Below are 13,804 nucleotides of genomic sequence, written 5' to 3'. Positions count from 1 at the left end.
TCAGTACTGATTGGTACAGAAGTCAGTACTTTTGACGACTCTATTCTCTGAGACAACATGCAGCAGTACAGCTGATATTTTATCAGCACTAGCAAGTGTGAGAAGCATTTTGATTAAACTTTTATATTTTACCTGAGGTAAAAACAAAAACCAATATCAAGACGGGCTTTAAAATGTGTCTCTATGACTAAACTAAACTTCATTAGTGCAAAATATCAATAAATCATACATTTGTTGGTTGATTGATTGAGTGTCTGTGTACAGTGCTCAGTGTAAATGAGTACACCCCCTTTGAAAAGTAACATTTTAAACAATATCTCAGTGACACAAAAACAATTTCCACAATGTTGACAAGACTGTTTTATATAACATCTGTTTAACTTATGACATGAAAGTAAGGGTAATAATATACTCTAATTTTACTCAAATTAGGGTGATGCAAAAATGAGTACACCCTACTGAAAGTCTCTGGAGCAAAGCTAAATTTTAGACTCCAAATGTCTAATTTAACAAGAATTCAACCACAGGTGAGTCTAATTATTCATTACACAGGTGTCCAGCAGACAGTTGACTATAAAAGGGTGTTAAAACCCCTTCCCATTTCATGCTGTCAGCAATGGCACCACATGGAAGAGAAATGTCACAAGACCTGAGAAAGAAATTAATTTCTTTACACCGAAAAGGTGAAGGCTACAAGAAGATCAGCAAAGATTTATTTATCAGTCAAAATACTGTAGCAAAAGTGGTACAAAAATTTTAAAAAGATGGAACTGCAACCATCTCACAGAGACATCCAGGTCGTGCACAGAAGTTAACACCTCGACAGGTGACTATTTCCCATGACACATTATGGCGTACACTACAGAGGAATGGCATGCATGGGTGCCGTCCACGAAAGACGCCTCGCCTAAAGCCCTGGCACAAAAAAAAAAACCCGCCTAGAGTTTGCCAGGGCCCATTCTGACAAAGATGAAGTGATGAGACCAAAATAAATGTTTTTGGAACTGATGGCTTCAAAACTGTATGGCGTCGCAAAGGTGAGGAATACAAAGAAAAATGCATGGTGCCTACAGTGAAACCTGGTGGTGGCAGCGTCATTATGTGGGGCTGCATGAGTGCTGCTGGTGTCGGGGAGCTGCATTTCATTGATGGCATCATGAATTCACAGATGTACGGCTCTATACTGAAAGAGAAGATGCTACCATCACTACGTGCCCTTGGTCGTTGTGCACTTTTCCAACATGATAATGATCCTAAACGCACATCTAAGGCCACTGTTGGATTTCTGAAGAAGAACAGGGTGAAAGTGATTCAGTGGCTCCTGATCTGAACCCAATCGAACACCTAATGGGGAATTCTGAAGAGACAAGTTGAGCATCACTCTCCATCCAGCATCCAGTCTATAAAAGAGGTTATTTTTGAAGAATGGAAAAAGATAGATGTTGCAAAATGTCGCCAAGTTGTTCATTCTATGCCTAGAAGACTTGGTGCTGTCATTAAAAATCATGGAGGCCATACAAAGTACTAGATGTAGTAGTTTTTGTTGTGGGGCGTACTCATTTTTGCATCACCCTAATTTGAGTAAAACTGAAAAATGTGTAATCTAAGTTATATTATTAACCTTATTATCATGTTATAAGTTAAATAGATGTTCTATTAAACTTAGTCTTGTCAACATTTTGGAAATTGTTTTTGTTTTCATTGAAATATTGTTTAAAATGTTACTTTTCAAAGGGGGTGTGCTCATTTACGCTGAGCACTGTATGTATTTATAAATATATGATTAATCAATAAAATAAAAATAAAAAATGTACAAATGATAACAGTACGAAACAAAATTACAAAATCTTAAAATAAAATTAAAGTAAAAAAAAAACTGCAGATATACAAATAAAAGCTAATGTAGTTTTTAAAAATATTACATAAAAAATTTAAATAATAAATAAAATAAATTGTTATACATTAATCTGTTCAGGATTTTTTTTAAACTTGATGTTAAAATAAAAATTAAACACATAAAGTAAATATTTTCCAACATGAAATAACACTTTAAACTGTTAAGGAATCTTTGAAGTTTTTATTTAGTCAACAAAAGGCTGCATAAACACACACTTATGCGCCATTCGTTTCTAATCAATTTAATTTGTTTACCATACTTTACGATTTTAACACTTTTTACTGTACACATTGTTCCAGCTTTAAGAAAATCCCCCAAAATAAAACAAACAAAAAAAATGCCTACGATCGGTGAGCAAACTGAAAATCTCATTGGTGTTTTTAATATTTATACAGTAATTATAGTAAGTACTCTGGATACACATGCATCTCCTCAGCCAACCCTTCCCTAATAGGACTGAAGTGCTCTTGCTTGAAAAAATTGAGATGTGCCAGGTTTAACTCACAAATGATTGGTCCCTGTGCTGTTGTGAAGAATGTATACACTTTGAGAATCATATGTAATCTCATCATGACTCCCTGAATTTAAATTAAAATGGAATCTAATCGAAATGAATTGAATTGTGTGGTGCTAAAAGATTCCCACTCCTAATGATGATGGCACTCTGAATGAGGTTCATCTGTCCGAGCTCTGTAATGGATTTAGTTTGACAGAGAAGTGTTTCATTACCACTAGCTGAGCATCTTGGGGTAACTGTCTCGTCTGACCTCTGGGCAAACTGTGTGACATGAATTGCCTCCGTAATTACATCTATTGGGCTGAGGCATGTGAGAAAGCAGGCAGCAGTTTGTATATTCTCATTTCAGCTGTGTTTTCTCTTGTGTTTGTGGACAGAAGTGGGCGCTGAACAGGCAGCACTACACAGACAGCAGTCACTCCCGCACAGGCCCGTGATTCCACTGGTGGCCCGTATGGCGGATCAGAACACATCTGGAACTCCTGCCATGACCGAGAGAGAGGCGTCAAGACTCGATAAGTTCAGACAGGTTCTGGCCGGGCCTAATACTGATCTGGGTAAGAAGCTGTTTTATAGTTCTGTTACATGATTTCTAAAGTCCATCACATAGTGTCATTTTTTGTGTGCTTGGCTATATGTATGCTTGGGCAACACATCACAAGCACATACACATACCAATGTCCAAAATATGTGACCCATGCTGTCAAAATGAGTCAGAATGCGCATGGGCTAATTTTGAGCTACAGGCAAAACAAGTGAAAAATGCCAATTTTGCTCGAATTTGAGGTTTTCACAAAAATTTGTGAATTCAGCAATCCTAATGCTCTCAATAGCAATTAAACAATCTAAAAGTATCTTTTTGTACATTTTCTGAGATTCGCCGACTGGCGCTTCCCCTCAGCACAAGTTTGGTATCCTTGTAAAGCGAGGCATTCCAACTTTGTGAATATTCATAGCGAATAGCATGAGTCTGAACCAATGAAATGTGCCACGACAGCACGTGATCCCGATATACACCTATACACAGGGTTGGGGAGTAACGGAAATCATGTAATGCGTTATGTAATCAGGATACAAAAATCCGGACGGTAACTGTAACTGTAATTCATTACAGTTATGTCAAAAAACATAGAGGGAAGAAATAATTAAAATTGCCATTTATTTACAGTAAAGTTGCCCCCCCCCCATTTCCTTTCCTTTTTTTTTTTTTTTTTAATACATGTGATCTTGAAGTAATCCAAAAGTAATCAGATTACATTACTTTCATATTGTCGTACTTGGATTACGTTACTGAATACTTTTTTTTTATGAAGTAATTTGTAACTGTAATGGAAAATATTTTTAAAGTAACCCTCCCAAGCCTGCATGTACACAGAATTACAGTGTTTTAAAAAAAAAAAAAAATAATAATAATTCTTGGCGAGTATTCACGCAAACATTATCCGTTATGTCTTAAGTGAATATTTGGTTAACTCTTGGGGAAAAACATCTGGGGTCTCATTTATAAAACTTTGCGTAGATTTCATCCTAAATGTGTACGTACGCGCAAAAGCTAGATTTAAAAAAAAAAATCAGATTTATAAAACCATGCGTACGCCAGAACCTGCGCACAAATCCTTTTATAAATCCCAGTCAGCGGAAGATTGTGCGTGCGTGCATCTCCACCCTGTCTCCTCCCCGAAATCACCATATATGGAGCTTACGACGCCTAGTTTTACTATGCATAACCTCATCTGCATATCATTTCCATACATATTCCCATCCACGTGACACTACGCCATCAAAGGTAGAAGACAATGGAAAATATTAGATATGGATTATAAATGCCATTTGTGCCTAGGGCTGGGCGATATATCGCATGCGATTGTCACGCGCATTTCATCAGTAAAGCCGGTACCCTGATTACCGCTAAATTGCCATCACCTGCTTTCAAATGGAGCGGCATTTAATAAACAGAGCCGTAGTTCACTGATAAGCTACACAATATTGCGTTCATTATCGAAGGCGATTCATCTGCGATAGTGAACTCGATATTGCGTAGCTTATCAGTGAACTACGGCTCTGTTTATTAAATGCCGCTCCGTTTGAAAGTAGGTGATGGCGATTTAGCGGTAATCAGGGAACCGGCTTTACTGACGAAATGCGCGTGACAAATACATATTTTGGGGCTCAGTTGATGTTTTAGAAATTTAAACAATAAATACTGTTTTGTGGCTCTTTAACGCGTCGCAAATCGCTGTAGCACCTCAGTTCAAGCGGCTCGTGAACCGATCAAACATGAATGAACGTGAAGGAATGTTGTTTCAACCGCAGAAAGACGTCAGTACAAACCATTTTTCAAGTTCAAGTCCACTGACGTTAATCTACTAACTCCCCTGACTCTTTGTTGGACAAAATGGCAAATTCGGCGTTATGATTGGTTAGATCGCCTGTCAGTCAAACTCCCGGCGAAGGGTCAATTGGCAAATTTTGGATTAATAAATCAAAAGTAGGGCCGTACAGTTTTCTCCTCCTCCTTCGTTGTGGATGTGGATAGATATGGTTGCTATGAACTATATTAAATTATAAATAAAATGCATGTTCTTCAGAAACCACATAACAGGTTTGGAAAGATGAGGGTTAGTAAATAATTTTTTAATTTAATCATTGAAAGATAATGAATGTGCAAATGAGTTGTGGTCAATAATACAGTGTGAAGTAAAGAGTGTAAATTTTGCATTCACTTTAACAGTCTGTAATGTCAACCCTCTCTGTATAGCTCTCATATTATTGCTCAGTAACATCTCTGGGGTATAAGCATTGCAGATCTATGAAGTCAGGACGGTGTCGATGTTGACAGGCCTCTGGATGTTGGAGTGTCAGTTCTGGTTTCTTTTGAATGGCTCTCAGGGCGTCCCTGAATCAGTTTGGCTGCTGTTGCCATTATTAGACATCTGAAATTATGAGTCAGACATGTGGCAGCAGAATGAAATATGAATGAAATCTATAATTAAGCTGGGATCTCCAACATGATAATGAATTCCCATCTATCCATGCACAGCACTGATGACTGCCCTCTATTGGCTGTGACTCATAATAACTCAAAGACTCCGAGAAATAGCACTGAGCTACATATTTTGGGGCTCAGTTGATGTATTTCTTATTATAACATGAAGTTTAGTTGAAACTTTTTAAAATAGGCTTATTTTACTATGTATCGAAATGGCGAAAATGGCTCTATAATGGCAATACCATTACCATCAACCATGACATTTGCATATCAACAGTATGTAATCAGCATTCAGCAACTTGAATACTCCTAAATGAAATGAAAGTGAACTATGGCAGTAGTTTCACATGCAAAATAGAGGTGATTTACTAATAAGAGCCTTAAAGGTCCACAGTACATTTTCTTTGCTAAATTACTTGCAGCTGTTGTTGCCAACTTTACCTTTAAATTCAGAAGTGATATATCAAACATATATGCCCCCCCCCATTATCTATAAGCTAGTATGCCCAAAAACAATGACAAAATTTGCATTTAGAAGATATAAGCATTCAAAAATGAGTCTTTCACTTCCGCCAATATGGATCAATGATTTTGATTACATCATTTTCTGTCCAATCAAATGCTTTCTAGAATCTGAAGCTTTCCGCCTCCTACACTATAAGTAGACGCTGACTTGTTCACAGAATTAATATATGATGATTGGCACATAGTGCAATATACATGGAACAGAGAACGATTCAGACAGTGTAAATGTTTTCCATTAGGGTAAATGAAGTCTGGTTTTATGTTGGTGTCATGCGAACCATCGCAGCACACATACAGTCTGCTCCGGTCCAGAGACGTAATAGCACAGAGCGGATCATGTGCGCGAGTTGGCACAGACCACAAAACCTATCGGATCCATTTGAATTCTGCACAGAATACTAAATTTTAAAGCGATATGGAGGAGATTAGGAGGAGAAACGGTTAGATAGACTCGCATTAGAAACAGCACTGAGTAGTGATAACACCGGTGTCATGCACCAACATAACTTGCACACTTTTCAAACTACACATCCTCAGCATGATTATGTTCACTATTTTGCTTTAGTTACAGTTTCATATTAAATCTAAAAGGGGAATCTATTAGACTGTGGCTGTCATAAGCTGTCAGATGCTGCTTTGCCAAGATCAACAGCTCTCAACAGGCCTAGCTGTGATATAAACTAAATGCTATTTTTAAAAAAGGACATTTTAATTTTGTAAATGCAACTCAAACCATAAACTGAACAGAGTTATGACTGTAAGGTTAGTAGTTTTAGTAGTTAGTATCTTGGGCATTGGTGGCTTCACTTTTCTACAACAGAAGAGAGTGAAGGTGCATCGTCCATCTTCTTTTTAATGTTTATGCTAAGCTAAGCTATGCTAAGCTATGCTAAGCTGTATCGCAATATCGATTTTTTTGTTTGTTTTTGTATGTTGTGCAGATTTGAATTTTGTTTAATTGCTTAATTCTAAGGCTGGGAAAGGAAGGAAATTTTAAAATAAATATTTAAATCATTTAAAATAACAAAATATCAGTGCGACTAACTTGGACCGTCTTTTAATCGGACAACTACATGGAATGTTTTTAAACTATGTTAAAGGAGTTTCCATGTATGCTGGACACTTGTTGACTGCTTTTTATTCACTCTCTACTGCGTTGGTCTAAGTACGGTCATAAGTACACAAGTTAAAGAAGCTATATGTTAGATTTTTACTTTAATAAAGCATATAAATACCCCAATATGTTTGCAGAAATTTAGGAAACATGCCAAGTTCACCTACTTACCTAAAAACAATGCTACAGCCAGGTATTCTACTTTGAAATGTGCGTTCCGTGTTGGAATGAGTGTCTTTGTTTTGGTCTGTGCGAAACCGCGTGCTGCCAGTTTATCCAGTTTATAATAGTATTTCGACATCACAGGTTGCCAGTTGGCAGAAAACAATGCGTATTGCAGCCATGGAAACCAGCAAACAAACTGGGTCAGTGAATCGCAGATTCTACCTGACCTACAAAGCCTCTGCATCCATCTAAAAATCTCTATGAACGACAGCATATTAAAACACAGATAAATCAACTCATCAGCTTACAGTGTGTAAGTCTCCTTAGCTTTCATTGTCAATTGTGCTCCCTCTTGTTGCGTGTCCTCAAACTGGCCACCCACGTCTTTGAACGAGAGGACGGGGCAAACAATAATTTAACACTCTCGGGTCGGCGGTCACGCCGTCGTAACCACCGCGTTTTTTTTTTTTTAACCAGTGTGAAAGAGACTCAAAATACTCCGTCAATGTTCCACATACAATTAAGAGCTATACACCATTTTAATCTGTGGAATATCTTCTTTTATTTGTGTACACTCAGAGTAAAAACAAAATGTTGTGCTTTTTGCAAAATAAAGAAAACTAACATGATGCGTGATCAGTCGTCTCCCTCTGAACGAAGTCCAATCTGATAGTTCTTAGAAAATGAACTGTAACTTAGTGAATACTTATCACAAAAAAATTAGTCTTATGTCTAAAAAAACGTTGAAATGTCAGGTTTTAAATCGTGTAAGTCAAATCGAAAACAAAGTTTCTGTGTTTATGTAATCTGTATGAAAAGAGAGCCATGTCAGAAGTCCTTGATTCAGCTCATTATCCGCTAATGTGGCCACGCCCACGGAGCCAGCGCTATTCAAAGGCAAATTCTGAGGCAATGCATGCATTCATCGTCTCAATCGTGTATTTATTGTCTTGAAAAGTCTTTATCTGGATGTTAAAGCCATGGTTAGTGAGCTCTAGAAGACATGCAGTTAGTTCCTGGTTCTTCTTCTTTATATGCATTTGTGGACTAAAGGTGTACAGAGCGCCCTCCGGCTGCAAGTATGAATTGAAAACAGTATCCAGCGTTCATAGTGAAGACAATAAATATTTAATAAATATTACTCCTCTGTATAGAAAATTGATTGTATTTTAGTTTTTTCTGTATGTTTGATTTACACCATGATGAGCTGAGACATGATTTTTTCACAGCCTACCTGACTGAAAGAGCTCATTATTTATGCAGGTCATTAGAGCTCTTTATCCGATTCTTTTGTCTTCTCAGGTGAGAATCACCCATTATTCATGATGATTCACGCCTCCACGCATACTGTGTTTCTTGACCAAAGATGTTTTAGAAAATTTAAATCTCTCTATTGTTTTATATGAACAAGCAGGCAGCATAATTTTTACCTCATTTTGAAGCAAAAACTCTAGTCTACAACCTCCAATACCCAGAAGTCTTGTGAACACAAATTTAATATATATTTTTTGGCTTTATTTCAGTGACTTAAGTTTTTTGTTTTTTCAATAACAATGCAAAAACATTATTCCTTCAAAAATACGAACATGTACATACATGTTCCTCACATATTATTGTAGCCTAGTTTGTGCTGAATACAGTGTAATGACACTTTTCTCATTTATATGTTTATGAACAACTGAAAAAAGCACAAATGTCAGGGCATGTCAAACCTTCTCCAGGGCCCCAAAAAACCTCAGACCCCTGAGGGTTAAATTTGGACTGCAGTACCTATTTCGACCACATTCCTACATAGAGCCCCTTTAAGGCCAAAGTATACTTCGACCACCTGCATTCCATGATGGTCGTTGCACTGTCCGTGTGACGTAATTTTCATCATCAAGAGGGTCTGCAGATATTTTTTGGTCCTCGTGGACTGTGTGCGTACAACAGCGCATGTGCGAGTGACTTGAGCACTTGAAAACAAAGTCCACCAAATAGTGCTCGTACGCCGATTGCGTCTTTCTGCAATCGTGGCCAAAGGAGGATACTTTGAAAGGCTTGCACGCTCAACTGTGCGAAAATGAAGTATACCCGGAACGTTAAGCAAAGGTTATGAAAAGAAATCTTAAGTTTAATTCTGTCTACAAAATACATTTCAAGCATTGAAGTGTGAGCCTTTAGATCTCAATATTTTGAAGATCATAAGAAAAGTTTTAGTCTAATGTCCAAACTTTTAATGTGTCGTGTATTGGAGCATTGTACAAAAGCGTCTTTGAAAATAGATAGAACAGTACATAGACATTCAATTTGTCCTATCTAACGCACAGTAATGAGCAAAAAGTAATTTTCTCCCTTTACAAGCTCTTGTTTCTGAAGCGTTTCGTGCCATCTCCTTCTCCAAATTAATGAGTACCTGACAGATGTGTTTTTAAGAGGGATGCCATCAGGTGGTCAGCTTTTACCTCTCTGAGAGACTGCTACAATCACAGGAAGCAATTACTCCCTGATGCTGTCTACTGTTGCCATGGCGATGCATCACCTCTATTGAACCCTTCTATCTACCGTTTGACTACCTTTTCTCTCGGTGTGTCTCAGATGGGGGAGCTGTGGTGCTCTTGTGGTCTTAACACAGCCGATTCTTCTGATAGTGCTCAACCTCAATACTATAAATGCAGTCAGATTCAAATTCACTTAGTTTAGTGACAGAAATTCTTTAAGGAATTCAAGAATATTATATTAAGAATCTGGCATTGAGCCATTGCAAGCATTCCTGGAGACATTTCATGTGCTGTGAATAAATCTAAAAACATGAGAGAATATGCATGTACATTTTAATAGTGGTTTCTAGAAACTAAAAATGATATAATTCCTCTCTCTTTTCCATTTGACACTGTTCACAGTGTCTATTAAGCTTATCATTGACAGAAAGCACACATGAATTTAATGTTTTAACTTGCTGCATCACAATCGAAATATGCTTTTTGATGCCTGTTCCTCAAACAGTCACATGGGTTTAGAATATTGAAGTATATTTCAAGAGCTTAGCATTTTTAAAGTGTTTTTTTGTCATTTGATTTTAACATTTGAATTTTAATCGATTATTCTCTCATGTTTGGTGTATTTTTGTTATCCCGTTATAGTCTAATCAAATTCTGGGATTAATGCTGTATATACAGCTTTCCAGTCTGTATTGGTAAATAACTAAACCACTCTGCTACATCTGTGATTCATGCTAATGTTGAAGTAAACTTTTAATTGAGAATGAACTTAAAAATCTGTCTTTCACTGTTTTTACATCTTTAAGCAGTAGCTAATGTTACTATTTCTCATTTCTGCCAATATGGGGTAAGATGTTTATAGATTAGCCAATTACCTTTGTCACTGCAGGAATCTGAAATAATCTAACAAGCTCCAAAAATTGCTGTGACTCATTATTTTCCACATCCTCGTTTGGTTTTAAAGGGGTCCTGTTAAGCTGTTTTTGTTTTACATTTTCAAATTTCTTTATGTGTAATGTTGCTGTTTGAGCATGAAAAAGGTCTGCAAAGTTACAAAGTGCAAAGTCCACTCTAAAGGGGCTTTCGCACCGGAGGAACCTTTTCATAGTTGCTGTAACTAATGGCGGAAGTACCTGCTTTTTGGCATGTTCGCACCACAGGAACTGGGAATGATTTTAGTTCTAGGAATGCCTTTTGGGGAAACTAAATTAGCTTCTACTTCAGAGTAGGGTCTGACCCAGCACAGCAGGAACTACCAGTTAAGTATGTGTACTAGGGTTGGCACTGAAATTTTAAAAATGTAACAATACCAGCGCATACACAGGAGCAAAATCCCTAATATATCCGCTGATAGACGGTTCTGCTGATAGACACAGGAGGGTTTGAAAGCACTCATCTATCTGTGTAAGCGCTCGATGAAGAGCATCATTGATGTAAATTTATCAAATGTTTTTGAAGCGTTGATCATTGTAGCCAATCACAGACATATCTGTTGAACTAGTGAACACAATGGCCAATCAGAGGTGTTTAAAAGATTAGTTCACTTTCAAATAAAATTTTCCTTGTCTTTCTTTCTTCAGTTGACAAGAAATTAAGGGTTTTGATGAAAACATTCCAGGATTATTCTCCTTATAGTGGACTTCAATGGCCTAATGACGATCGTTTCTCTAGATAAGACCCTAGTTCCTTGTCTGGTATCATTTAAAGCCCTTTGAAGCTGCACTGAAACTGTAATTTTGACCTTCAACCATTTGGATGCCATTGAAGTCCACTATAAGGAGAATAATCCTGGAATATCATCAAAAACCTTAATTTATTTTCGACTGAAGAAAGAAGGACATGGATGACATGGGGCTGAATTTTATTTGAAAGTGAACTAATCTTTTAAGAATCCACTCAACAGCTCTCAAAATACTAGGGGGAAATGCTTTGTCACATTTTTAAATTTCAGTACCAACGTAGATGCTTTTGACAACCCTAAAGTGTACGTTGTTTGGTCTAAGGCCGGGTTCACACCTGCAAGCGTCAGCGGCGCGTGAGCGTCGCGTTAGCGTGAACTGTAGCTGCAGAGACGCGCGAGTATTCACACTGGAAGCGTTTGTACAGCGTCACAGCAGTGGCTCCAAGCTACATATAAAGTGAGCATTTCTTTACAAAGACAGTTATAAATTTGTTTTTATAAGTTGGTCATTTATAAACTTGATAGTCTTGAAAGTTTGTTAGCATGCAAGGTGTACAACACTCGCATATAAACGTAAAATAAATAAAAATAAATTTAAAAAAAAGCCTTGTGTCATCCATTGCTGCACACAAATGAGGTAAGCTTTGTGTTTTACATCATCTGACGCAAAAAGCCAGCAAACTCGGGTTTGATTTTGGTATGCAAGAGCCTATATAGCTGTCTGTGTAATAACTAAAATAATGTTTATATATCATATTTTCTGGCTAGTTTTGTTTAGTTTTTTTTTTTATAATATACCATACTTTAACTGAATAATTAAAAACAAGTTTAAATGAGTACATTTTCTATAAATATTTTTTTATATTAATTTTCTTTCCTGACATACTTCAATTCTTGTTAAAACACACTAGATATGCTTATTCTGTGCATTTTGAGCACTTTTTGTGTGAAATCATATTTATTTTGTCCATCAAAGGTGTACTTTCACTTTAATTGAGCGTTAGCAGCGCAGCAAAAATAGACCCAGCGCCGAAATGATCACGGCACTGCTGCTTCTGCTCTGCTCCTGCTACGCGCTGCCGCGCAGCCTCTGTGTGCGGTGTGAATGCTCTCATCTGTTAACATGGGCGCCGGAAAAAAGTAAACCGCGTGCGGTGTGAACCCGGCCTAATGCATGTGAAACACTGGCACCCGCAAACACACAGTTTATAGCCTCTATATTTACTTTGCGAACATGGAAAACAGCGATAGATGCATGACACCAATGTGCTCAGGCTCTGGCTTAGCTGTTCTCAGTGGCGTCAAAAGAAAAGTCTGCAGTATCTCTTCAAAGTTCAAACAGGTGCGAATGCAACCAGGAAAATGTGTCCTATGGGACCATTTAGTTCTCGGGAGACTGCCCTGGTGGCTAGTTCCTATAACTACCTGGTGCGGAAACCCCTCAAAAGGAGTTCTTCTCTATGTAAGTAAGCACTGTTTCTGAACTCCCTGAAACGCCTCGATTGAAGTCTTGAGTTGTTGGTTGTAGTTTGTTGAAACTCTCTGTTATGGTAAGGGGTGTGACATTTCGGACACATGCTCGAAGCGGTTGACCAATCACAACTCATTGGTCCAGCTGACCAATCAGAGCACATTGTACTTTTCAGAAGGAGGGGCTTCATAGAGACAGGAGCTAAACAGTCTTACTGACAGACTGGGAGGAGAGGTGCTTCAACAATGTAAAATATGTGAAAAACACCTGAAAACCCTGAAAGACCCTGAAAATAAAAAATCAAGACTTTGTAAAAGGGCATAATAGGTCCTCTTTAAGTGTCATTATAGCAGCATTAGTTATAAAGAGACACTTTAATGCTTTAATGTATTGTCCTTAAACAACATATTGATTCAGAATAACAAATGTGTTTCAAGTGAACCCTACAAATATATAAATATAAATATTGGTGTAATGCTAATGGAAAACTATTTTTTTTTTCTTCTTTTTGTAAAGCAAAATGTGTGGTTTTAATAAGACATTTGTATTGGAAGTCTGCACATTAAATATTGAAAGATGTAGCCATACGATATGTGTTGGCATTAGACAGGGTCAGTAAGCAGTCCTGTTTAAACTTAAACTGCAGGATAGGATGTCCCAAATTTGATAACATGGTTCCAAGTAATGCAAATCACAAATGAAATGAATATGAAATTAATTTAAAATAACTCCTATATTATTTAGTGATCTCCTGAGATTGGTGATTGAAGGACATTTCTTTCATTTTTAAACTGTTTCGGGCCCTGTTTTTTATTCTATTTGTGGATAGTGCTAAAATGCTAAATCACAACCGTTTTCATAGTGCTTCATTGCAATGTCAACAGTTTGCAGCTTGTGTTCACTTTAATGTTTTTTGTTTTTTTTTGTAATTATGACTCTGTGGCAGTATCTTTTCATCATAGAGA

At 37.3% G+C, this 13,804-nt stretch overlaps 1 protein-coding gene across 3 annotated transcripts in view; it reads left to right on the top strand.

Annotated features, from left to right (window-relative positions):
- Positions 1–13,804, top strand: part of tbc1d22a (TBC1 domain family, member 22a) — a 191,858-nt gene that overhangs the window by 10,805 nt on the left and 167,249 nt on the right. For all 3 annotated transcript variants that reach the window (XM_048154976.1, XM_048154978.1, XM_048154977.1), the window contains exon 4: positions 2,792–2,971. In XM_048154976.1, coding sequence (XP_048010933.1) covers positions 2,792–2,971 — 180 coding nt within the window. The remainder of the gene's footprint in view (positions 1–2,791; positions 2,972–13,804) is intronic.

This window comes from Megalobrama amblycephala, linkage group LG14 (assembly GCF_018812025.1).
Source record: "Megalobrama amblycephala isolate DHTTF-2021 linkage group LG14, ASM1881202v1, whole genome shotgun sequence".
Lineage (NCBI taxonomy): Eukaryota > Metazoa > Chordata > Actinopteri > Cypriniformes > Xenocyprididae > Megalobrama > Megalobrama amblycephala.
Note: the sequence above shows the minus strand (reverse complement) of the source record. Positions and strands in the feature narration are given on the sequence as shown.